General features: G+C 41.7%; 1 protein-coding gene across 8 annotated transcripts in view; it reads right to left on the reverse strand.

The window, feature by feature from the left end:
• Positions 1–2,094: 2,094 nt before the first annotated feature.
• The window catches only part of gapvd1 (GTPase activating protein and VPS9 domains 1), a 32,658-nt gene continuing 7,441 nt past the window's right edge, over positions 2,095–27,311 (reverse strand). The window contains exons 3-29 of one of the 8 annotated variants that reach the window (XM_030417144.1): positions 26,478–26,745; positions 25,810–26,382; positions 25,649–25,732; positions 25,415–25,549; positions 21,180–21,372; positions 20,476–20,556; positions 17,579–17,733; positions 17,167–17,296; positions 16,761–16,886; positions 16,446–16,619; positions 12,589–12,726; positions 11,262–11,396; positions 10,493–10,612; positions 10,066–10,143; positions 8,897–9,243; positions 8,633–8,720; positions 7,806–7,838; positions 7,085–7,156; positions 6,453–6,581; positions 6,120–6,246; positions 5,885–5,997; positions 4,995–5,154; positions 4,643–4,830; positions 3,978–4,191; positions 3,631–3,703; positions 3,311–3,508; positions 2,095–3,024 (exon numbers count right to left, since the gene is read on the reverse strand). In XM_030417144.1, coding sequence (XP_030273004.1) covers positions 2,884–3,024; positions 3,311–3,508; positions 3,631–3,703; positions 3,978–4,191; positions 4,643–4,830; positions 4,995–5,154; positions 5,885–5,997; positions 6,120–6,246; positions 6,453–6,581; positions 7,085–7,156; positions 7,806–7,838; positions 8,633–8,720; positions 8,897–9,243; positions 10,066–10,143; positions 10,493–10,612; positions 11,262–11,396; positions 12,589–12,726; positions 16,446–16,619; positions 16,761–16,886; positions 17,167–17,296; positions 17,579–17,733; positions 20,476–20,556; positions 21,180–21,372; positions 25,415–25,549; positions 25,649–25,732; positions 25,810–26,382; positions 26,478–26,745 — 4,273 coding nt within the window. In that variant the 3' untranslated portion in view covers positions 2,095–2,883. Of the gene's footprint in view, positions 3,025–3,310; positions 3,509–3,630; positions 3,704–3,977; positions 4,192–4,642; positions 4,831–4,994; positions 5,155–5,884; positions 5,998–6,119; positions 6,247–6,452; positions 6,582–7,084; positions 7,157–7,805; positions 7,839–8,632; positions 8,721–8,896; positions 9,244–10,065; positions 10,144–10,492; positions 10,613–11,261; positions 11,397–12,588; positions 12,727–16,445; positions 16,620–16,760; positions 16,887–17,166; positions 17,297–17,578; positions 17,746–20,475; positions 20,557–21,179; positions 21,373–25,414; positions 25,550–25,648; positions 25,733–25,809; positions 26,383–26,477; positions 26,746–27,311 lie in introns of all 8 variants that reach the window. The other 7 variants (XM_030417143.1, XM_030417142.1, XM_030417148.1 and 4 more) reach the window with 7 other exon arrangements.

The following is a 27,311-nucleotide window of genomic DNA, read 5'->3' on the forward strand; positions in this document are numbered from 1 at the left end:
TTGATTACACAGACTCCGCAAGGAAGCACACTGCACAGACACGTACAAATCTGGCGCACGTGCTGCTGTAGACGGATGCGAAAAAACGCATTTGTGAGGTTGCCCATAAATGCGGGTGTTCATCAGCTCGAGAGAGTAACAGTCAGGTGCTTAACTCAGCTACTCAAATATTATTTTAATCACAAAATGTTTTTTTACGCGAGAAGTAATGACATTTCAAAATGCACTGCTCCCTGTCAATTTGTTCAGGAAAACACATCTGTTTTGTGCAAAATAAATCGTCGAGTTCTGATATGCAAGTATCACGGACACAAAGAGAAGCTTTGCGTCCTCTTGCAGGTTCAATTACTGGCCTGTGGCAGATACTAACCCTATTCTACTGTTTATCATGAATGAGAATGTACAGACCATCCAATGACTTCATGCAAGAGGAGGCAGAGGGTCAAGCAGTCACACGATCGTCTCACGCGCGCTCACTAGATAAAAACCACGCTCACTAATACACCAACCACTTTAGCATAAACTGCAAGTCAGTAACAAGTCAATAGTGTTGATTATTTGCTCTTCTATCCTACTGTGTATTGTGCTGTCAGGTCATTTACGGTGAAAAGTCAAGGGGTTATCAAACTATAATACACGTGGCACGTGTGTGCGCAAAAATGAAGCAGAGGATTTCAAGAGAAGATGAGTTTTAGTCATTTCTGGATAATTAAAGACATGCTTGTATTATAATTGGAAAGTTACAATGACACTGGGATATCACAGCACGCCAATTTGGGAAAGAAAAAGAAATATAAGTGCACATAAACAAGAGTCCCTTTCTTGAACTTGTGAGGAGGTAGAGAGCTAATATCCAATAATCACTAGTCTGCCCATGTGGACACATGTGGCATCTCAGGTCTAAGATTCAAATCTAAAATGTCTTTGTTCGCTAAGAAAGGCTTGTGTTAAAGGAACAGTTCACCCAAACATGAAAATTCAGGCGCTATCTACTCACCCCCATGTTAATGGGAAGTCAGGTGCAGTTTAATAGTCTACGAAACATTTCTGGAGCTTCACAGCAAAACAACATTGCAATATGCTCCTAATCAACTGATGTAGCTGGAGACTTGTTTAAATAATCCCTAAATCCCAAATTCATTCCAAAAGACTGTAAAAAGACTTTACAGCCTTTCAATGTAGCTGCTAAGCTAAAAGCCTTAGAATGAACAGCATCTTAAGTGTGTGTGTGTGTGTGTGTGTGTGTGTGTTGAGGGTGTTAATAACGTCTTTTCAAATCAATTTGGGATCTCAGGGCTTCAGTAAACTTGGATTATGCTGGACAAACTGTATGGAGCCATTTTGTGTGGTTTTTTTTTTGTTTTGAAACAAATCCCCATTCACTTCATTTGTTTAGGAGAATGCTGTAATGTGGTGTTGCTGTAAAAGCTGCAGAAATGTTTTGTGGAATACAAAACTTCACCAGACTTTCCATCTGCATGGGGGTGAGAAGATATTGACTGAAATTTCATTTTTAGGTGAAGTGTTCCTTTAATTAAGGGTGATGTGACCACAACAAGCATAACAGCAGCATAGTATCTATATTTTCCTACCTTCCCCTCACTAATTTTTAACCAGTGCAAAAGTGATCCAGTACCCTGTTGTGAACCAATGCAAGACAGTTACTGTGTACAGACTGATATCAGGCTCATTGGTTTCAACTCTGAGGTAGGATCTAGAACACCAGAGGGGAAATTTGTTCAAACTCAAGTGCTTTAAAGGGACTGAGCCATGACAATCAGCGATGTGGTGGTGCGTGGTTGGCCTATTGGAGTGTTTGGCGGGTGAGGAAGGGTGGGGATAATGCCTATGCTAGGTTAAAAAAAAGAAATCTACCTGTACAGAGCGCCCCCCACATCAAAGGCACTATTTCAACAATATTTCCAAAAAAATGCCACCACTGCTCTGTGCACCAGTTGACCCTGTATCAGCATCCCCACCCATGGGCCACTCATCACTAAGGTGCCTTCCTAACTCGAGCTTTTCTTGCAAGCTTTTTTTATAATAACACCACTCAGCCTCAGACATCTTAAACGGGCATGATATGCATTTGCATTTTTTTTTTTTTTTTTTTTAAATGAGATAAACAAAGCATTAAATAGAATTACAGAAATAAATACATTTTATTTCATATAAATATGTGGGCCCTTATGTCCAAATTGTCACTGACACACTTGTTTTTGGGAATCAGATGAAGTAAACAATTCATGTAATAAGCTGCCCTACTATTTGATACACTAACCTTATGAGTGCTATGGTTATTGTGAATTGATCTCAGTGTTTATGAGCCACTAAATCCCATCAGTAACTATCACGCACTGTAAATCCCCACGTTACAATGCATTTAATCAACATTATATTGTAATTTAATTGGAAGCCCTTCCCTCTCACTCAGGGGGGGAAAAAAGATCAGTGATCACATCAAGGAAGTCTGGTCCCTTCATATAGGATTATCTTTTAGTTTGATTTAATGTCATATCAGTAATGGTAATGATAATTGTGTGTATATATATACAATTCCTAATACAGACCCCAAAAGTGAAATATGATTGAAGAGACAAAACGAGAAGGAAAAATCCAAATCAGGTTCAAAGTTAACATCTTGCTAATTTTTCCCCAAGGCCGTTTTTTTCAGCACGGCTAAAACCTGGATTTGTCCACATACGTACAGTAATATATATTTTGTAATCTTTCAACGTCTCTGGCTATGTACAAGCTATACAAATAAAGAGCAGGCTGAGGGCCAGGTTTTCTAAGCTGTGCAGAGGGAGCAGTTGGTTGGGAAGTCTCCCAGTCTCCCGGCTCCTTCCCCCGCAGTCTGCCCATACAGGTGGCTGTTCTGCTTCACTTGCGATCGTCGATGGTCTTAATGAATTCCAGCGCCGCGGTGAACTGCATCCACCAATAGCACTCCTCCCCACTCAGCCGGCTGGCATAGAAATTATTGATGTACTGAACGGTGGACAGCAGGCAGGGCGGGTTTGCCTGGAGGGGAGGAGATGTGGGGATGGGCCCACATTAGCCACTGAAGGAACCTCACACAACGCCGTACAGATTACAATTATAAATATGTAAATATGTATAATATATCCACACAGGTCTGCAAGCAGAAGCCTCTAGGGTGCCTTGAAGTTACACTACAGTCATTTAGGGAAATATTTTCTCATAATTCTCAGTTTGTGTTTATAAAACAAATTATCAGTAAGGGATCAATACTGGCAGTAAAATGAATGAAAAGTTGACTGTGGTGTAAAATGAAGAACAGACTTACCCTAATGAGGACAAACACAAGTACAGGGACAAAGTCATCCGCCCCAGGGACTGAGTCTTCATTGGCCAGACTGAGAAGGTTCATGATGGTGGAACACATGCGCAGTATACACTGAACTTTGTCACGTGGCGTTTTGTACGCGTTGATGGTCTTGATCTCAGACTGAGCGGAGGGCCAGGGGGCCTCCTTCAGGTAAACCTGCAACCAGAAAAGTTACAAACAAACAATGTCAACACTTCTTAGACCTACATGCACCAACAAGTCTCTTCGTTGGGTTGAAATGCAGAGATGTCGTGAAAAGAAAGTCACAATGAAGTTACCTCTGGGACTTGAAGAGCTTTATGATTGGCCGTCACCACTTTTGAGAGCCGCTGGATGTGTTCATAAAAAAGTCTGTGGGAGATAAACAGGTCAGTATATGACAAGAGAGGCACAATCAGTCCAGTCCAACAGTGCAGCTCTTCTGGTAACATATGACGTCTAAGTACTTAGCAGATAATTTAAATATATTTAAAAAACACTTAATCAATCCCTAGAAAAGGAGAGGAAAAACATTTTAAAAGTTGATGCACAATTGAACAGACCGGAAACTTCCTAAAATAACTGAAATAAAACATAATACTGTCTGCTGAGACTCTGTGGCCCTGGTGTCATTCCAGCTACTCACTGGTCTCTGAGAATATCTCCATCCTGGTTGGGGTAGAAGGCCAGTTTGAAGATGCGATTCATAACGCTGCGCTCGATAGCCATCTGGGCATCCTGCAGCTGGTCCTCGCTTGCATACTGCCAAATGGCATCACGGGCCATGGCACCGTACAAGTAGCGCAGAAAATCCTCCACTGCTGCTGTCTTGTCATCCGCTGCCGTGCACCCCTGGAACGCTGGAGGGGAGCAGAGAAACAACAGATGTAGCACCAGAACAGAACAGAACTGTTTTCAAGCGAGTCAGGCTTGGAAGGGATGTCGTGTAAAGACTTACAGGCCTTTTGAATTCAAGCCCAATTCTGTTATTACTCTCTGTTCTGTCATTATGGTATTTTTAATAATCCAATGCTAAATCATAACAATATTCCATTAATTTGTCCCCAAACGTCTGCAGTCATTTTATTAAATTCTCAATGTAATCATTAAGATTTTTAATAATGCACCAGGTGAGAGAAATTCTTGCACAATTTAAACAATTAGTTCTCTCAGAATTTCTTTCATATTTGAGCAAAATTGGTATCGTAACTAAAATATCCTTCACTGAATCAATACTAAATGAAGTGGAAATTGAACTGATTCAGGAAATCGGTGGTGATACCCAGCTCTGATGCAAAAATTGTGAGATACCTTTAATGAAGTCAAGCATCTTGGACTCCATGTGTTCCAGAAGGAGTCGAACACAGACGGTGGTGAAGTAGCGGTTAGCCACCTCCTTGTCTCGCAGCACCCTCTGGAGGAGCCTCTCCAGATGGGCCTGAGAGGTCTGAAGTCCCTGACGACACCTGGTTAGATAAGCTATGTATGGAGCCCGCTTTCTAAAGGAAACACACACAAACATTTGTATTTCATTATCGCTGGCTACATCTCTGTAGTGGCCTTAAACAACATTAAGCAGTGAACAAAGAAACAATAACAAAATGAAGGACCCATGGGGTGCTTTAAGTGGGCTTGCATCAGCTACCCAGGCCTCCATAGTTACCTGTAATCCTCCGCAATAGCAGCCAGCAGCTTCCTGCAGGTGCGTGGATCGAAGCGGCTGACACAGCGCGTGGTCTCCTGGATCTGGGCCATCTGGTTCTTATCCTGAAGGTTGATAGCCTCTGCTAGCTGTACCTTCAGGAAGCAGACGATCTCATTGTCTGCAGGAGAGGACGATAAGGAGACAGCATTAGACAACACTGCTCGCTGCTCACAAAGGACCGGCTGGTCGCTGTAATCTGATCAACCTGCTGCCTCCACATGACAATTTGACTGATGACCACAAAGATGGAGTCTTATGGTTTTACTGTTGACCATTTTACAAGATGTCACTCGATTTTGTGTGCAATTGTCCCACTTCAGGGAGTGATGGTGAGCTTTGAGGGAAGCTTGAGAACTCTGACTTTATTTTGTGCAGTATCAATATACCTGTAATTTTCTGATAAATGTTGGACAAGTCATCTATGTGGTTACACAAGTATTTCTATTTCTAATATGTGCAATGGTCTAATAATGGGACATTTTACAAACACCATATGGGAATTCTCTTTTTACATCCCCCACTCTTCCAACCTTGCCCCAAACCTTGGAAGGCATGTCAGAAGGTGAAGGTGGTACAGATTTGGTGTCTTGCTTAAGGACACTTTCAGCAGGTTGGATGCTTGCCAACATTAAGGGCTTGTACCCTGCTCCCTACAGAGTTTTGACAAAGATGCTTGAAGTCTAGCAGATAATACCACATTTTTAAATTAATGCACTCTCTAAAACACATCCTCAAAAATTATGTTTCATGATCAGTTGAAACTGTTAGTTGTCAATGTTCTACCTCAAATAGAAAAATGCTAGAAACAAAAAGCTCCCTCTTTTCATAGATGCATAAGAACTGCCTACCTTCAGAATCCATGTGATCAGGAAGACCATTTCTTGTGGTTGCAGGAGCCATGATGGGCAGAGCCACAGAGTCCGCAGAGCACAACGCCAGCCTCAACTTCTTCTTTGCATCACTGGAAGACATAAACCAAAAGTTTCGAATTAACAGCATTATTTGAGAAAGTCTGCCGAGAGGTCTTGAGTGATTGTTTGTATATTGGTTTTGTGGTTTTCTGCAGGACTGTGAACTCCAGACCTGAATGAGAACTTGGAGTCATGCTGCTGTGCTGTCTGGCTGGCTGAGTCCGGGAGGTCATCTGTGGAAATGTTCTGCAGGGTGTCTTCTCGAGGAGAGTCGTGCACGTTGTCATCCACACAAAGATCTGTCAACATATACAAAAAGAGGGTAATAACAATTTTTTCTTTGTGTTTTAACAATATTTTTTTCATATATTCTATGGTATATGGCACCAAAACTCCAAGGCAAATTCCTCCTTTCTAGAAACCAACATGGCAATAAACCTGATTCTGATGTATCTACTGCAAATGTGTGTGATGGCTATATATACACACAATAGTTTTTACTGACCTCCTGTCCCATCATAAGAAGCTCCACCTGTGGCTCCATCACTCGGGCTGGTTCTTTTGATGTTCCTGTACTTATCAAGGATGTCTTCAGCTGCCTGCGCCTGACAGCTCTGTCTGGGCAATGGGTCATCTGATAAACCCAACCACACATGAGATACATTACAATCGAACCCACTATAATGGATATCCACATGTAGTATAGGATGTGGTTGGCAGCATTAGGGGTGAATCCAAATGTCCACCATCTGGACTTGTGGACTGAGCCCACATAGACATCAGTTGTTCATAATGTGACGTGTTAATTGTTGTTCACGTCAGCTGGTGAGTGCCAGAGACTGCAAGGCTACACAAACCACTGATAAGACAGCCCTATATGTCATGTATAGGGATCTGTATTGAATTGAGATTTTTTCAGAACCAATTAAAAGTTCCTTGCAGTACGTTTAAAACGTTAGTCTGGTGAAATCTGCACCCCAAGCAGACTCTTTGCGAGTCTGCAGAAAGTACGCTTGAGCTCCCATGTGAAACTGGACGAATTGTGAGTTTGGACAGCCATCAGCACTCGCAGACTTCCCAGCAGTTTGGACATTTGGAGACAGTCTGGGAGTAAAATTACACCAAACCAGGACAGACCTTGTGGGATCCGCTCCGGGGTAATCTCGTCTTTCTCCTGCTTATCCCTTTTCCGAAATGCTGCTATAGGAGCTGTAAAGGAGAGACATGTGATTAGCGAGCTGACACGACTTTTACTATCAACGGATGGAGCTGATCACGAGTCACCTGTTGACAGCCATTTTTTTTTTTAAATCTTTGGTATTTTTTGATGGTTTGTATTGAGACCAAAAAGCTCAGTACAGGATGTATGGTCATACAATACTAAACAAAAAAAGTCTAGTGTAGAAATTTACTTAAAAAGCAAAAGAATATTGAAATGGTGAATCAAACCATTGGTTCATACCAGAATATCACAAAGGTCCACTACAACTGATTAAGTCCGGTCGATATAGATGTAAATTAGCTTAATGATGCTTATCCTATTAACACAAAGGTGCAAACAGGACAAACAAGAGAGACAGAGATTACAATTTGATGACACACACAGGAAACACTGGGTGAAGTGTCTACATTGATATTCTGTATTCTCCATACAGGAAAATGTAACATATTGTTGCAAAAAAAGGAAAAAGGGTGGTAAAACAGATGCATGGATGAGGAGTGTGCACTTAGGAACTCAGGCTACAACATCACATCACAGCTCTACAGCTCTAAGGCGACATCTATAAAGCAGCACGGGCACGCAGCCGCTGGCTCCAGCAGGAAAGCTAGCTCAATGACGACAGCATGGAAGCGTTACCTGGGACATCACTCTCAGCCGTCCAATACAGCACTGTGAGGAACACAACAGACAGGGTTGGCCTTTCACACACAGCCTGCTGCACCACCGGACAACTGACTGTGTGTCACCATGCAGAGCAACAGGACAAACACAACGGGTTCTACAGACATTTGGCGGGTGGTTTAAGCTTTGCGGGTCTCTACTTGTCCATGTGCACACAGTCCTCCATTTTATGAATATCAATTCAATGTTTACTCAAGAAACATCATTATCTCTAAGAGTAATAAGCAGTCATTCTGTGTGGGCACAGCTCATTATTTCCCAGACAGATATATGAGAGATGGTTGTAGAGTAGAACTGCAACAAGAGATGTGTCATCTATCAGTGCTGATGACAGAAAGGTCTATCTAATGACCATTAGCCACTGGCTGACAGCACTGCTGGGAGGGCTACAGCCATACAATCTACACAGCTAAAGCTCCTCTGATGACTGATTAGCTTTGAAAAGTCTCTATAAATCTGCAGCCAGTGAGACGTGAGAGAAAAGGGACTGGACACGTCTCTGGAGTAACTTCAAACAACAAGAAACATAATTTTCCAACTGGAGCATCAGCAATGGAGTGGACAACATGGATCATCATTCTCTTTCTCACATTATAAATTGGTTTTTGCGCTGCTCTTTAAAGTGTGATATTTCCTGTCAGTAGCGATTAAGATAACTTTTTTTTTTTACACAACACAAACATAAAAGGAGCAATCAAGGAGCACAGCAATCAAACAGATCACTTTTAAATCTATAAAAGGTCATTTTTCTGGTTACAAGAGGGTGTGTTCGGTTTGCTTACCTTTGGGAATGGCCGACACAAAACGCTTCTTCCACCATGGTCTGTTGCGATCAGACTTCTCATCGTCACTGTCTTTCCTGTCCTCAACCTTTAGACAGAAATGACCAAGACACACTTAGACACAGGCAGGTAGATTATTACGCACAACAGCTGCAACTCGTACAAAATAAACCATTTACTTGTTTTTAGTTTGTTCCCCAGCAGCATTAGAAAAGGAAGAAAAATGATTGACACAGCAGTAACTGCACTGCTGTAGTTGCTTACCTCTCCTTTCAGGGAGTCTTTGCTGGGGGACGAGGATGGTCCTAAGGCGAAGGCTCCGGCAGGGTCGCGCTCTTCGACTGCGACCCGCCGGTTAAGGCCAGGGTCACTTGTTGGCCGCCGGCCTGGGCACACAATGTCAGAACTGCGGCTCCGGACTAGCCTGTCAGGGAAGGAGTGACGCTGCTTGGTGTGCTCCAGCTCAGCCTGGGCCAGGCAGTGAGGCATGAAGAGAGAGTGGCGCGTCTCCTGCCCCAGGGCACTAGCTTCAGGGATGGGTGGATCCGGGGGAGGGTGAGGGGGCCTGGCGTAGTGCACTTTAGGCCTTACTATCGTTCCAGTGGAGGATCCTGAGGTGATAAAAGACAGATAATAAAATTCTTGAGTTGATGGAATTTTTTCTGGATAAATATGGCTCACATTTAAACATCCCCATACACCTTGTATGAGCAGTTTTCATTACATTCACTCTAGTATTTAAGTTACCAGCCCACTGCACAAGATTCACAAAGACTTTTTCCCCAAGTAGTTATTTCTTTTTAACTGTTTTTAAAGCCTTAAATATACTTAAGAAATTCTACAAGTAGGTATACCAAGATGAAAAATCTCACTTGTCTCTAAAGAGAAGTTGTTAAACATTATAAAGCGAGTGGAGAAAAACACCTCAAAAGTGGGGGTAGAGTGCTAAAGAGAGATGTTGGTGGGAGATGAGCCCTAGGTATAGGTAGGCCACCTGTTCCAAGGGTACATTCTCTCTCCTGAAAAGCTTCCAATGGCAGCTTTGTGCCATGAGCACAGTGGGACAAGGGGACAGTGCCAAAGAGCCTGGGGTGAGGTCTCTCAACCTGTCGTCCCTTCACCTTGCCACAGACACACAGCAGCGACCATTCCTCACTCCCACTATTTCCACCTGCGCTACAAACAAAATGCACGGGGACAAAGAGCGCTAAGAATAATTTGGGATCTTAAATGGGCCAAATGAAATGACATTTCACTTGCACTTATTATAAGTCCGGTAATTGGGGTAAGGGCTGTATGAGGCACTCATACACTCACTGGTTAATTTCACAGAGCTCAAGCTGTTCTGTGAGCCCACGACATTAGTGTTGAGATTTAATGATACTCATTTCTAGCTCTGATTGGCTGTAGAGCATTCTGGGAGTGTAGATTACCTTCAGCAGAGGAGAGGGGATCGAACATGGCCAGTAAGGAATCTGACTGTGAGGGTGGAGATGTTAGATGGTGTGCTCCTGTAAAAACACAAGAGGATACCAAACAATTAAGAACATTTACTAAATTAACCACCGTTTCACAAAAGCACATTGCTGTTATTCAAAAGAAAATAGCTAATCATTTTCAGTAAGAATGAAAATAGTCTGGCCTCCAACTGTGATTCCCCAACCAGGCTAACAATGAATATTTAACACTACACTATAACTTTATTTAACAATTACAACTTTTTAGAACTAAAACAGTGATTAAACTCAGTGGCAGCTGTGAAGGTGACAAGGATTGATAGTTCTGGCTGCTGCTGTTTAGACAAGATAAACACTGGACTGATGGCTTAGCTAGCCTAGCGGGGATGTGACACTCTCCTACCATGGCCTGACTCCTCCCCATCTGGACTGGTCACAGAGTCCTTCCCTCCAAAGTCTGAGCTGCACTCTGACCGCAGGTCCTCGATCTTGTTGGGGATGTCTTCTGAGGTGGCACTGATACCTGCAGCAGGAAAAAAAAAAAAAACAGTTCGGTTGACAACCAAGATCAAAGCAACAGAAAACAGTAAAATACTTCAGCTTGGCAGCAGTCAAAAACAGGAGCTGCATGTGCAATGTCTCTCAAACAAAAGGGGATCTTTTTCTCTTTATTACACTGCAATGTCTCTCTGAGATTGAAACCCAGTGGGAACTCTAAATTGGTAGTGTAAGCTCCCATGGGTGAGGGGAAAGACAGAGATAAGAGTGATCATCAGATGCAGACTATCCATCGGCCAGATCCCGCGGGACGTTTTCCTGTGAGCCGAGCCAGGAACATCACCGCTGGCTTCTTAATCTAGGATACTACTTCATGCATTTCCACCTGAGCCCACAAAAAAGACAAGCAGCAATAGCCTGTGTCATACAGAAAAATTCACACCGACCCCATTACACTGGTTAACAACCCTCCCAGCGACATGACCGCTCTACACAGAGTCAAGGAGGGTGAGAAACAGGCAGTATTTGTCCGTTTATTTAACAACACAGGTCAATTTTGGACTTTTTCAACTTATGAAAGACAAAATGGAGAACAGGATCAGAAACAGAAATAGGAACAACTGTTTTAGAATAGATGTTAGGGAGAGGATGTGGAGGAGGGGTTCTGTTTATACCTGAAACAACACTGAGGCCTGGTGTGCTGGGTCTCGAGCTAACTTCTCTGACCTCGGTGTCATCCGAGGTGCTGCCAACCCCTGAGCAGCTCTCCAGCTCCTGCAGACGTTCTTCCTGTTTCAGGTCTGGGGCTTCTGCGAATGTAAAAAGATACATAAAAATTCCCTCTGAGAGAAAAATGTGTACTTTGCTAACCTTAAGTGTGGATTAAGTGCTTTTTAAATGAAACCCATAATCCACTTCACTTGTGGCAGTTTACAACAGATGATGATCATTCATTGTTTCAACTCCCCCCCCGCCCCCGTTATGATTATTGGGAAACCAAATGCGCACATATGCACGAAATCAAACAAAGCATATATTATCATGTCTTCTAACTGCCAAACCAAACCATAAAGCTAGTATGGCCAATTCTTCGGCGACCCAATGGAGCTGTTGGGTCGAACCCAGAGGCTCCATACTAACAGCAGTACTCATTTGCATGCTCGTTAGTAATAATGTGTTGGTGAAGTGCTCTTCAGAGTGTAGTTTTCTGCTGCCTAGCCATGAAACAAGCGCTGTTCTCCAAGCAAGCCTCCGATCGTGCTATTACCGAGCAGAACAGGGGCAGCAAACGGAACAAAAAGCAATCAAGACACTCATGCATGTCATTTCTGCACTGCACATATTGAAGTGGTGTACCACTTCAATTAACATAAGGCCCAGGCTTTTCAAAGAAACACTTAACGCTGTTCATAAAACAGTCTGCTGATTTCCTCAAAACACGGGTTATCAAAAGGGGGAGTTAAGAACATAATCTCTTGATTAATAAAAGGTTGGACTGTATGTTCAATTAACAAAAACAGCCAAAGAGGGCATATGCTATGATTTATAAGACGGTATTTGTATTTGTGTGATTGTTGTCCAAAAAATATAAGATGTAAAGACCAGTCTCACAGCTATATGTTAAGTCGAGCTGGATTAAAAAAAACTGACACAGTAAAACTGACTGAGGACAGCTGCTGTCCCCGATCCTCCCACCACACAGCTCCACCACAGGTGCAAACACACCTGGTGGTCCCTCTAAGGAAACCATGAGCTGCCTTTTACTGGCACAGGCAGATCTGCCCTGAAAGACAGGCAAGTGCACACAAATATGATGACAGATGCACACACACACTTCTGGTATGTATTGCCGAGCGGCCACACCTGGTGTCCCAACCCCCACTGTATGGCACAAACATAAATATGCATGCAAACAGACATCTGAGGCTGGCATGAAGATGAAGACGATAACAAAAGCAGAGGACCAGTCAGAGGGCGTCTACAACAACTGAATGAACCTACCTGAGTCACTGGGAAGGACTTCAACGCTCCAGGCCTCGCTTGTGGTCTCTGAGATAGTGGAGCCATAGGGGTCGAGCAGGACTGAACCAGAGCCAGGAAGACACAGCAGGCTGCCAAGCATGTTCTCTGCAGCTGCCCCTGAGAGCACAGAGACAAAGAGTTAACCTCCTGCCACAGCACGAACAGCTTTTTTTTGTCTTGAAAAGTGTTGAGACCAGCAAGAAGTCACCTTTATAGTGGCAAGGTCATCCTGAAGGCACCCTTTTGTTCATAATCAAGCCTCTATGTGTTGTTAAGGCGCTGTGTGTTGATTCATATTCTGTAATTAGTTCTTATAAATTATTCAGGTCTTAAATATGAGCAACATGTGAACTTGAGAATGCCAGTACAAAAATGACTCCTTTGGTAAAAGGTTTAAATATTTCAGTTACATGCATGTTCATATGTCATTCTCCATTCCACACCGTATAAATGTGTATTTTCATTTTTTGTACAAGGGCTGCAACTGACAACTACTTGTATTGTCAACTAATCTATCAAAAGATTTTTCACTTAAGGAATATATAATTTAGTTTATTAAGAAAAAAAGAAAATTGTAACTTATGTTAGCCTAAAATAAAGTCTTCAAATTGCTACATTTGAAAAAGAAAGCACATAAAGTTTATTCAATATTACACTTTTCACTCAGCAAAGTCACAAAGTGCTCAACAAGTTAAATTAATCAAAATATCAGAAAATTATAAGCGCAAATCACCCTTTTGTTTTAAGTGGAGTGCACTAGACAACCAATAAGCGCTGGTCAGAAAACCCAAGTGACCTGCTGGTGATATGTAGAAGGATGAAGCAGCTTAGATATATACTCAGATGCGTGACCATGCAGGGTTCTGTGTGTGAAAACAAGAACCTTTAAAATGAATCATGAGCTTAAATGGAAGCCAAAATAAAGAACATAAAATCAGAGTGATGTGAGTCATCCTGCTGGACCTGGTCAGCAGCCGGTGTGCAGAAGCTTCCTAGACAGTCCAGGAAGGACTTGCAGGTTAAAAGGGAATTCCAATCTTCCAGCAAGGATAATATTAAAGCATGAACAATCATTTCTAGCTCAGGCTGTGATACAACAAATCTGTGTTTGGACTGTGTATCAGATTGAAGAAAATGCATGTTAATGATGTGACATGTGTGTCACTATACATAACATGGTCAAATATAACACCAAATTTCTAAGACTAAAAGCAGAGAAAAATAGCACATCTGAAGGAAGCTAGAACCAGCAATACTTGGCATTTGTTGCTTGATGTATCACTAAAATGAATTCATGATGAATTAAAATCAGTTTTCTTTTAAATCACTCATCTATTTAGTGAGTAACTGTTTCAGCACTATATGCATGGCACAAGCCAAATGCCTTTAAAATATGAAAGCTGCTGGTAGATTTGCTTCACTCAGCAGCCAAAATATTGTACCTAATGTATTGAATTCACATGCTATAACTTAATTAAAACCTGCTCCATCACCTTTACATGATGCCTTCGGGTCTAACTTTTTTAAACACCACAGTGGATTGGCCTGAGATAAGCAAAAACATGACATAAACCCTGTGTAAACGTTGTGTGGATGGGGCTTCAGAGACAGTGAGCTTTGCATCCAGAGACACAGAGTTGGAGGTCACATGCATTTCATGCTGGGGCCCACAGGCAGATATACCACTGTGCCAAAGGTCAGAGGTTAATGGTAATATCTCACCCTTCCCTGGCCTCCAGGGCCGTGACTTTGAGCTGTTGATTAAGCCTAGCATTACTCACAACCAAATTACCGCTTTGCCCCCCCTCCCACAAAGTCCTCCACACAGTGTCCCTCCATCTCCATTTGGGAAGCCGTGGTTTAACAAGGCGGAAGAATGCGGAGGAGGGGGAAAAGAGCTAGCAGGTGTGAGTGGGAGTCAGTGGCCAAGGCTCACGACCAAGAAGTCAACCTGTGGTAGCCGTGCCCCCTGGTATGTCATGCTTCCACTTCATGGCACACGCACACCATGAGAACGCATGCATGCCAGCACCGAGGCAACAGTGTGCACTGATATTGGCGGGGGCAGGGCTCTCATTGACGGTGGGAGAGCTCTATCCCGCTGTCCGTGTTTACAGTCTTCAAGGTAGGGGCGCAGAGTACTTGTCTTTCAGGTGGATGATTAAATGAGTGGCACAACAAGAAGTGAAACAATTAGAATTTCTGCCTCATTATCATGGTAATCTTATCAGTGGGATAATGAGGTATTAATGGATATTTAATGTGCATCTCATAACCCAATCCCTTGGAGAAAACACATAAGGAAATCGCTGTAAATTCACTTAATGATGGAAAAGTCCCCCAACGCCATATTCCGAAGAATGAAAAATGGTGGATGCAAATGAGAAGGAACCAAGGTCAATAAGACTGCAGGGACTGAGTGAATGTCAGAGAGAGAGAGAAGGATAGAGAGATGGGCAGGAGGAGAAGGCTGTGACGAGAAAGACTGAGGCAGAGGGAGATGAGAGTCTGAATAACACTCAAATATTGTTGTTTCACATTAGATTAAACCATTATCTTTATGACCTGTGTTTACTGTCATAGCTTTGGCTCGACTGAGTGCAGAGTCCGATCTTGCCCTCCACTACCTACAGAAGATATCTATCTCATATATCATTATCTTATGATTATGCATGTACTTATTAGCTACTGCCACTTTGATAATGCAAGCCTTCTTCCGATTATGCTCCCAGAGATGGGCAGAAAATGACTTGGTTTGCCCATTTTAATCAAATGCATCCACTTCACTCATGTATACTATCAATTGAAAGATAATTACATATTCAGGCAAATCTAAGAGGTGATGGCAGTAGATGAAAACGTTTTGCTTTATCGTCAAAGTTTATAATCAAAAGAAGAATACATATGTATTTTTTTCTTCATCTGCAAATGTGTAATAATAAGATACATTGTATTCTTCGAGCTAGGCATCAGGAAAATGTTTTACAGCTATGGCACTGAACCTCAGATGCAAAAAGGTACATTTCATACATCTACCAAACTGTAAAACTAATAACACTATCGTAAACCTTGTTCATAATAGGACTACAGCTAGAAATAATGTTCAGTTAGTTTACCGATACATTTTACAATTAATCAATTAACTGCAAGTCTGAAAAAGGTAACAAAAAACGTGAATATTACTCTTCACAATTTCCCAATGTGACTTCTCAAAATAGGTGGTGATCTGTGTTCTTTTGATGGAGCAATCGATTAATCGGCCAGAGGCAACTAGAAACTTTGGCCTGTTTGTTACTTTCAGCTTAACTGGGTACCACATATATTTAAATCCTATTGAAATTCAATTGGATACATTTTTTCACGAGGAAACGCTAACAAAGTCAATGCATGGGTCGAAGCAGTGCCATATGACCCGAGCTGAACTGATGACCTGCCTTTTGATGCTATTTCACCCACATACCACAAGGTGATGACATTTCCCTGAATCTATTTAATCAGCAGTTTGAGAAGGTCCCTATGTGCAGAAAATTCATCTCTTACAATGTGACATGATCCCATAGGCTGCACAGATCAGTTCATCTGGTTACTGATCATAGCTGCACAATAAATTTAAATATTATCAAAATCCCAATATTGCTAAGTGCAATATCCAGATAACAAGAAGCTGCAATAATTTTGATAATCATAAAATGTGTGACAAAACAACATGTTAATAAATGTACTATAGTGCAGAAGAGATTTCCGGGCCAAAAATCTTATTCTCCAGACGTAATGAAGCCCTCTTGCTGATAAGTATGGACTGAAGTTGACAAATACAGATAGAAGCTATGCCCCACCTGCTATTTCCTGCAGCCGATCTTCATCCATGTTGGGGTCAAAGTCACTGCCAAGGACATCGGTGCTCCAGGTTTCGCTGACCGTCTCAGAGATGTCCCGATCATCTGTCAGACCCATCATATCTCTGATCTCAAACTTGCGCAGTTTGTCATCCAGGTTGTCCTGTGTGGTGGCTGAAGGAGACATTCAGTATTATGTTAGATATTGATAAGCGGGCACAGTCTTTCATGTTTATAAAACTGCTGCAACAGAAAAATATATATTCATGCTTTCAATTCAACTTTTTGGTGACATTCAGAAATACACACACATACCTTGTTCATGCTCCAAAAGCTGGAGGGCCTCCACCCCGTTACTCCCTGATGGTCCAGCCCCCAGCTCAGAAACAGACTCTCCTTCCAGGTCCAGCGATGACACAGAATTTGAACGATTGGATGGACCTGAGGGAAAAAATAAACAGACAAAAACATATATTAGGTATTAAGGTCAGTCAGCTATTCAGTCAGCTGTAATTAATAGACCAGTTATGACCCTGTGACCTTTATAAATATATAAAGTATACTGGAGCGTAAACATAAATTGTATCATTCTCTTTTTTATTATTATGTGGTTTTTTTTAAAACACTTTACTTTCTGTGTTTTTTTTGATATTGCTTGGAAAATTTTTAAGAAAAAACTTTTTTTTTTGAGTTTATCTTTGTCATTAGATCGCAGACTGACCCTCTGAGATTCCTTCCAAGTTGTCACTGCAGAGCGAGAAGCGCAGGGTTTTGTCTGGTTTGCCATGCAGCTTAGTATCATCAGCATGACCATCCCCCTGGGTCCCATCAGCCATCTGCAGGTTCAAAACCTACAGAGCAGGAGAGAGAGGACATCCATACATTGAAAAATATGTTTGGTTATTACCTCATGAGCATTACCTCATTCAAAGACTGCAGGGGATGAGAGAGGTGTTGTTTATACATGAGATACAAGGTTTCTTATCAGTTGCATAACATAACAAGCACACACAAAGCACATGACAGAGACTCTGAGAAGTCTTACTCCCCTTCAGGGACAAGGAAAAAATATGACACTGGATTCATCACATCATCTCTTCTGCAAATTAGGGCATTAATTCAAGTCACATTACCTCATTCTCTGACATCATCCCAGGGACCGTCTGAGGACCAGTTCCCAGTGAAATCACCAGCACCTCCTCTGGCATCAGCTCCTGTAGGGATTCTTGGGAGCTGGCCTCTGCCTCCCCCTCCTGGGCGATGTTGGTACGGCTGCGGCTTCGAGCGGCTGCTAGTTGGCCAGTTGGAGGGAATTCAAAGGGAAACACTGTTATTCTCTGACTGTTACATTCACAGGATACTGAATACAAATTATTTTTAGAACTAAAAATGTTGTTGGGTTTAGGTGATACATTCAGGAATTAATGCATCGCCAAACAACAGCATTTGTGAAAATGAACAGCACAGAACCAAGGCCCTCATCTGGTATGTCACACCAATGTGTTGTCTATAACTGTAATTCATAAGTATTGAGAATGACTTTTGCTGTAGGGCTACAACTAACAATTATTTTCATTAATGATTACTCTCGCAATTATTTTTCATGATTGATCGATTAATCATTTAGTTTATAAAATATCAAAAATAGCAATTTCCAGAGCCCAAAGTGACATTTTAAATACCTTTTTTGTCCAACCAACAGTTCAAAACCCAAAGACTCTTAATTTACTATCAATAATGGCAGAGAAAAGCTACCATTTATTTCATTTAAGAAGCTGAAACCAGCAAATGTTTGACATTTGAAACAAACGGTCATATAACAACAGTTTTATGACAACAATTTACTTTCCATCGACTAATGGATGAAAGTTGTTGCAGGTTTATGTAGCAGCTAACACATCAACACGCCGCAAAGGCCTTTATTGGTTTCACAACAAAAGAAGTAAAAATGATCTTTTGACTATTTTATATATGTGGCTAACACTGGTGTGACATCAAAGACAAGTTTATCACTTGTTTCTCAATGATAGACAATTAGTCAGACAGTTATTTAACAATAACAAGGGGCAAGTTTTCTTTTGGCATGAAAATGTTACTGGAATCTGAAAAATGTTTTTTACCACTGTGCACTACTGACTGGTCAAGCTGAAAACAGAAACACACACATGCGCATACAAACCTCTTAAGGCCCTATATCTGCCATTTTATTTGAATGAAATCATTTGAGCACGGTTAGTGTATAAAACTTCAAACTTTAAACATTATCAGTTTAAAATCAATTGATTTAAAAACATTCAACTTCACAAGTCACATTTACTTTATCATTTGGTATGACCTTTGCTGATGCATGATATTCCGTGCATGTTTAAATACAAAATGACCTGCTTGCACAGTGTTCCTGGGATCATAATGTCAGGCCTGAAATAATAATACTCAAGCAGCACATGACTTTCATACCACTCTACAGAGTTTTGTGGCTGCAGCACACAACATTGGTCCTTCAGCGCCATCCAATGGCTATATCAAGAAAATTAAAACAAGAAGCTAAGTATGGACACTGCCTGGCACCGACTGTTCCAGTCATCTTAAGAATATAAACAAGACGGCTGACCACATGACACTGATCTTGAGTTTCCTTTTCAATTCATGTGTTTTATATGCAATGCTTCCATAGCATTAGAAAGTATTAACAATCTGAAGACCACAAAAAGGAAGCTAGTTCTACCACAAACTCTTTAATTGCGACACATACCTCAGTTGAGAATCTGAAACTGAAACCCTATAGGTCAAACAAAGAGCTAAAAGAGTCACTCAAACTCCTTGACATTGTCACTATAACTGGTTCCGCCCCTGCTCTCTTAAAGATAAGGTAATGCCATATGTACTATTAAGAACATAACTATACTATGGCCATCACACTGTAGCCATTTTCCACTAATTTCACACTCAGGGTAAAAGTCTTATGAACGTAAGACTACTGACAAAATGTCAGTGTCCCACTTCCTGATTGATTAGCAAATGAAAAGACAATGGATAGCAAAAATTTTGAAGGACAGTGATATTTCAACATTAAACAACATAAACCACTACATAAACATAAACCACTACTGCTGTAACAAAATAATTTCCCTGTCTGGGATCATTAAAGTAATCAATCAATCAATCAATCAATCCATCCATCCATCCATCCATCCATCTATCACATTTCAAGCCGATTAGCTACATGTTAGCATTAAACCAGACCCTAGCCAACACTACTGTTGAAAGTGTTACACTATATGAAAGGAAAGGCATAAATGCTTTCTAAAATGTCAATGCACATATCAGATAGATTTCCTTATGCCTGGAAATGCTTAAATTAGCTGACACTGTTGTTGATTAGTTGTAATAAGGTTGAGGTAAATGGAATGGTAAAAGGACTTAGCAGCACTTGTCAAATTCACCCATAAAGCCTTCCAATTCCCTTAGGATTTTCACTATTCTCGTCTTTTCAGTTGATGATCAAACAGAAGTGTTGAAATGATAATGAGATTATCAGATTATCTACTTTTATACAACTTTATACCTGAAACAGCAACAAGACATTTGAGCATTTGATCCCACCTGAACATGACATCAGAGGAAAATGGCTGCCGTGTGAATATGGTGTATTGTACAAATTTCTCATTTATTTTGACCACAACTCAGAAACACCAGAAGGAAAACAGGTGGAATAATGATTTTTCCTCACTCTACCTGGTAATGAAAAGCCATAATCCGCTGAATGAGGAAGCAAAAAGGGAAAACTTAGAGAACGAAATGAGTTGAAAAACATCTCAGCTCTAATCATGAGCCATAGCAGTGTGCAAGGCAAAGCAAGCATGGTGAGAGCACATGGACAACAGCAGAGTTGTGTAAAAGTGGCGAGGCAGGGAGGTTACTGTGCAGCTAGGAGCATGGACTAGATGAGTGTCAACTAAAACGCAACTGGGTGAGACGGATACATGAGTTAGTTTCACTCCAGCTCTAACACTACTGACAGTCTACCCACCAAAAGGGGTTACTAATGGAATGTGTGCAGACAGAGTGGTGGCTGTGGGGTCCCAGGATGTTAAGGATGCTAAGTGTTGTCCTGGTCATTCATTGGCAGCACGGGAGGAAAGGAGAAGGACAAGGTAGGGAGTTGGAGAAAGAGAGCAATAGAGAGCACATCTCAGAACTGAAAGTTGTTCAAGTCAAGTCAAGATTTTGTGTATAAACGTCATATTTCAGAGCAGCAAGCACAAGTGGTTCATTTCTAATTAAGGGGGTGTTACTACAGCATCATTTGTCTCGAGAATGCTAATGAAGGTAGTCTATGCATCTTTTCCATCCATTCCAATTAAAATGAGTTCATTTATATTTGGTAATTTAATTGGTTGTCATTTCTGTAATTGAGCCTCAATCCAGGCCATGCTAATTATCTTCATAACAAGCTGAGAAGAAGCTCATTAGCTTCCTATGAAACGCAGGCCTTTCACTAGCCATCACCACTCAACTCTACTTGTTTATTTTGCTTCTCATTAGACAAAATATTACACTCCTACTTTTAGTTCATGTTTCAACTTGTGCTATTCCTATAAAGGCAAAATATTCTTTAGATCCTCACATTAGGAAATTACAAGAGGTTGCATCACTTTGAGCGCATCAATACATCTGTCTATTAAAACCGAAGGGACAGGAAGACAGAGGCTTAGAGACTGCCAAGGTAGGTACCTATGGGGAGTCTGTTCTTCTTGTTGGCAGGAGTGGTAGCTGGAGAGAGCTGGGGAGTGTTGGAGGGAGTGAGCTCCAGACTGTTGCTCTTCACAGTTCGATTCTGGGGCACGTTGGCAACCAGGGTCTCCAGAGCCATGTGCTCCTCCTCCCGAAGATGGTCCCCTGCCATCACACTCCTCACAAAGTCCACCTGTGCCGGAAGAGGAAGACATTATTCTTCAGAACATCACAATGAATCAATGACTGGAAGTAAACTGGGTGAGAGATGACAAGTCTGTACATGCTGAGATCTTGTTTGACATGAATCTAAAATGTTGCCAATACAAAACATGGGATTATACACAGCTTTATGAAGAGCTCACTGACAGCGAAGTTATTTCGCAATGAATGGAGGCAAAGAAAATCACACACAGCTTTCATACACAAACAAAACAAAAGGCGCTCGAGCTTCCTTGTGTCCTGACCAGGGTGGGAATTTCGTCATTTTAGGGGCAGGGCCATCTTTTTTTTTTTAGGGGCACCAAGGCCACATGACAGGGCACAAAGGCCATTGAGTAAAATTTGATGATTTACCTTTCAGATTGATACCATAACATCTTAATTTATAATAAGACATGGATTATGTATTAGAACATTTTTAATACCGATATGAAGTTAATTTTACATTAGAAAACAGTTTGTTTTTTTTTTATAAAAAAATTCTGGTGACACTACACTGAATATTAGTGAAGGTATTGAATATTTCTCCCAATAGAAATTCCCCCAAATTATGCCAAGGCATATTTCTTCAAAACAAAAAATTGTAGAATAACCAGCACGAGACCACTGCTGTGTGGAGTGATTTTGGTGACGCAAACAGTGAATAATAGAGAAGTTATGGAATATTTTTTGTAGTATCTCTTTTCGGTGTTGCACTTTGTCGACGGTCTCCGCGCCCTCGTCTCACAGACGGCTGACCATAGAGACCACTGTTAATGTCCAGCCCAGAGAAGCTTGTTTTGATGAAAATACGGTTGTAGCTTGTTGTCTACCTTACTACGGTAGGAACGAGTTGTCGTTTGTGTTTTAACAATCTTTCGTTTATGAGTTATTGATCCGGGAAGTTCGACTCTGTTTCCAACTTTACCGAACTAAATCCTACCACATAAGTCAGTTACATATCATATCAAAACCGGCTGAGCTCGCTTGCTGTGCTGTAAGTATCGTTCTTCCATTTTGAGACGCTGCTGCTGTTTGACAGGCTTTCAGGTGAGATCATCAGCCACTGTGGCTGTACGATGATTATTTTTTTTTTTTTTTCACCGTGAAATTCCCACCCTGGTCCTGACTCAAACACCATATGAACTTATATACACACAACGTGCGCTCAAGTCAAACTAAGGTCACGAGGTAAGTTAATACTAAAGCCTCTCCTCTTACCACATTCTTGCTATGTTTGAAACTGATTGACCTAGAATTCATGTAGAATATCCAGCCTTTTATCACCTTTGTGTGGGTTGCCCAAGTTTTTGTACCCTTTATTAAAGTTTCAGATACACTTGTGTAGTTCCCTTTTAAAATATGGCCTAAATAGTCATGTTTGACTGCCAGTAATTTATATGTGAACACTGCACATTTTTGTAATATGACAATAGGTTAAGAAACGTTAGTAGATATGTAGGATTTGGACATTTTTAGCCATTACAAATATCTTATGAATACCCGCTTCCAATGGCTGACACTAATAAGATAATCAATAGCTTCACTGTTTTGTATTTTTAAAAGTTCATAACCTGTAGTATATGCACATGTGAGGGTAGGAAAGGCTAAGTGCAAAGTTGGATTATTCAATATTCCATAGCTCCAATAGGATTTGTTGCGTTATAACTCTACTTTTTCCTTCCTCTCTGATCTTTTTGTAGAACATGTTTTGCAAATTGCAATTGTGTTTTCTTCCTCCAGACTGGCAAAAATCTTCCATGCTCTCTAGTCTAAATTTTATGGCTCTGCATAAGTGCAGCACTTTGAGGTCATGAGCGCCAACAGTGTGCTGCACGTCTTCTTTTCTTTATCTCCTTCTTCTCTGTAGCCCCTTTTAGGTAGAAAAGGCGGCACATTTGCTGCAAGGTAAAGGCAGCAATGTGCCGCCCTGTCTTTCTAAAACGGAGGTGTAATATTGCTCCTTTTCCAAAAGCCGCCACTTGGCCGCCACTGGGGTAGGCGTAAACATGTGACGTGACGTGAAGCACGAAGTTGGGCAGTGAACAGTGACAACGAATTTGTCTTCAAAATAAGAGCTTAACATTGCATCCCATTGGAGTTTAGAACTGGATTCTTAGCGGGGGGCTTTTAATTTAAAAGTAGCGACCGTTCATAGCTTGCCGCTACAACAACAAGCAGACAACGAAGACAGCTACAGAGACCGAGGAGACGCTAGCATCTCCCGGATCTCAGCAGCAGTCCAGTTGCCCATCTTGATGTCCGCGGATGAAGTGATTGACTGACAGCTATGATCAGCTGTTACCTGGTTTTAAAACTCCCCAGTTGTGGGTCGCGTGACAGTGCAGGTCATCGACACCTCCGCACATCTCACACATTTGCCGACACATTGATGCCTCGGATTTAGATAGCAGTTGAGGCGTAAATAAGCGTACCCTACGAGGTGGCAAATTGGCGGATCAAAACCAATTTACCGCCTTCTGTCTAAATCCGCAGACCTAGCCGCAAAGAGGACGGCCAAATTGGCAGCTTGCTGCCCAGTATAAAAATGGCTTGTGTTTATTGGCAAATTGCTGGCCAACTTCAAGCTTGCTTACCATCAACTATGGCTTATGAGGTCAATGAAAGCAATTTTGCTTTATATCATCAGTTGTACTTATCAACTTTAATTCATTTATCGGCTGTTTAATGATGTTTCCCACCATCTGTCTGGTATGTATTGTGTATCCCTAGTTGCAATGGCATTTGGTAACAAGAAAGTCATAAAGAACATTGACTGGAGACTCACTGTGCAGTAACAAGATATTTGCTCGACAATACAACAAACTGTACCAGTAAAATTTGATAGACCTGAATAAAAACATCCCTAGCTTAAAAAAAAGCTTTATACATCCTGAAAATGTTAAAAAGGATGTCTAGTGCACAGTGGTATTAGACATTTGTGTTATCTTATCCACTGGCTATACATGACCTCTGTATTTGAACATATTAAGCAGAACAAGGAGTTTCAAGGAATTCTGCAAATGTATGCAGCAAGGTGCTCCAAAATCTTATCACATCACCTTGTCTGTAGGGAGAATAAAAGATACAAGTGTGGTAGTTTTAGAATGTGTTGGTTTCAAGTTCTACTCCAGTCTTTCCCATTAATTAATGAGACTCCTGCAGCCCGCCATAGTCTAAGTTGCTGCACCATAGTGTCCAAAAATGTTTTTAATTTGTCATAATAGCACTGAAGAATGTTTTGCACCGTTGCTTCAGCAAAGCATCATTAATTCTCAGTCAGTCAAACTTGGTCTCTAACAGTAATGTTAAGTTGATGTGCTAGCTTGTAGGCAATCACTCACCAGTCCGTTTGTCTTGTTAACCCAGCTGGGCAGTACATAGCCTATATCTCTCTGTCTCTCTGAAAAGAGTGAGATTGAAATACAACTCACGTCATTTATTATGTTTGATAAATGCCAATGTGCAGCGTGTGAAAGAACCGCGGCTCAGAAAGATAACCATATGGCGCATATGTACATACGTTAGACCAGACAATGACGATCAGTGAAGATCGCACTCATGGGCGTTCAGAATTTTAAAACCAGCACTAATAGGCTTCAAGATTAAAAGTCATGGACTGATGTTGACTACTGACTAAAGCTTACAGGCTTGTGTTAAATCTGTATAGTCAGAGGTGCGTAGTAGAGTAAATTGTGAGGACTGGACTAATTACCAGGCAGCAGAGCAAAGCTTAATGTTATATTTGGTTATTTTCTACATTTTATATTCTCCACAATTTCCCATTTATGGTCATGTCATTTATGAGATAGCCTCTGAATCTTTTGGCTTAAAGTGCACCAGATTGATACATTTACCTTAAAAATGTGCAGAATTTTCTTCTTTTCCAACATGCCCCGGACCCCCTAGTGCGCGGTCCTATAGTCTTACAAAAACCTTTGAGAAACACTATACTCTGTATATGGGTAGTGCCACAAGTCAAACTTTCAAATGGTACTAATGTTGCACTTGGATAAAAGTGTAAAAGAGCCTACCAGCACGAGCAGCTGATTATGTGTAATATAGACCGCAGTTCTACTGAGGCCTTCGAGAAGGTTCATTGAGGACATGGGTGGGGTCTCAACTGCTCTTCCTCCAATGACCACATCGAGAAAGGCAGCAACACAACTCTACAGACGGGGAAGAAGGAAGGTACATTAAATGTATTCGAAGGATAAATATGTTGTACTTAGGCTGGAATTAATAAAACACTGCAATGTTTCACACACCTTATCAAATTTTGACAAACTGCTCTTCCGTCGTGGGTCTGCATCATCGTCAGCCATGGCCAACTGCTGCAGAAGCTGCCCAACCTGTATAACAAGAAGTATGCAATATCAATCTAGACCGTGGTGTGATATGGGAAAAGAATACAAGCTTTGCTACTGACCTGCATTAGATTGAAGCGGGCCACTTCATTGATGGGAGCATCCGAGATGATACCATACTGCTCTGGGTTAACGATAGCTGGGCAGATGAAGCAGGTCAGCAGTAGGTCTGTACACATGGTGCGCACCTCGCCCACTTCAAGACGCTCCACACATGACAAAGTCTTGTACATCTGTGACACAATCCAGCGCAGGCTGTGGGGAAAGCAGTAGGTGTTCTGCTTCAGATAACCAATGAACTTATTGACCAGGGCTACCAGTTTGGCTTCATTGGCCTCCACAGCGGCCTGCACCCGCTGTCTGTAGGTCTCAGAACCCTTTTCTCCAAAGCGTTCCTGCTGGGCCGGAGTGAGGCGCTCTGTCACCTTGGCAGGATCCGTCTCCAGGTGGTCTTCATCTTCCACCAGGAGCTGCATAATGGGTTCATGGAGGGTGGCAGTGAGGAAGAGCTTGGCTGAGTACAGGCCCTCAGAGAAGAGCTTGAAAAGGATGCTGAAGGCACAGGTTCCCCGGCGCAGTAGACGGCGAGGGTTGTCACTCTCCTTCAGCTCAAACTCTACCAGGTATCGCAACACCTGAAATTTGGCAAAAAAGAAAGTCACACCAGTTCAAACACCTTATCTTACCGAGAGGCGATTAAATAACACAAGACCTAGGTATGATCCCTAACCTGTAGCAGGTAGCTCTCATCCTCCTGCATGATACAGTTGCCATAAAGTGAGGTGAAGACTGTATGGATGACTGCCTGGGTGTGCTCCTGGTTAAGTCTCTCTCCTGCCACCAGACAGGATGCCACCAGTCTAGGATTCTCCCTCAATCTGGCCACAAACTCGCCGTAGATCGTCTCCTGGAAGCCCAGAGTCTTGTAGCCATCGACAAACTGTGTGTCTTCCAGCATTTTTGCATGTTGGCAGCACTCCGCCGGAGAGGCCTCCGCACTGTAGAACAGAGTTGTTTCATATACAATCACTTGGACCAATAACTACTATCATTAGTTACTGTAAATCCTTCTCACTGTGAGGACCGAATCTCATCCCACCTACAAACACAGTAGGTCTACAAGAGTACATATATGCTTTGTCCAAGATGAAGACAAGTCATCCAACCTAGTTTTGACTGATGTAGATCCAATTTTAGGCAAGCAAGTCCAGTATCTTGGTGCTGGGAAATATGTCAGAAAGAGGCAGAAATCCGATGTGAAATCTTGCCACATTTATGATTTTATAAACTTTACAAACTGAGCTGGACAAGCTGTGCATAAAATCTGACTCACAACAATTACAAACCATGTTAGTGGTTTTCTCCAGAAAGTAATGTCTGCAACCATAAAAATGCAGTGAGCCCAGCTAATTCAGCTAGGAACTGACGAGGCTCTGTCAACTTTGCAGTCCAACTCAGAGAGGTGAGTGCAGCAGGGTCCTGTTTGCCACATTCAGGAAGTTCCCTGTCATAGAGCTGTTATGTGGTAAAACCTGATATAGGATGCTTCATTATTGTTAATGTG

The sequence above is a fragment of the Sparus aurata genome, chromosome 5 (genome assembly GCF_900880675.1).
Source record: "Sparus aurata chromosome 5, fSpaAur1.1, whole genome shotgun sequence".
Classification (NCBI taxonomy): domain Eukaryota; kingdom Metazoa; phylum Chordata; class Actinopteri; order Spariformes; family Sparidae; genus Sparus; species Sparus aurata.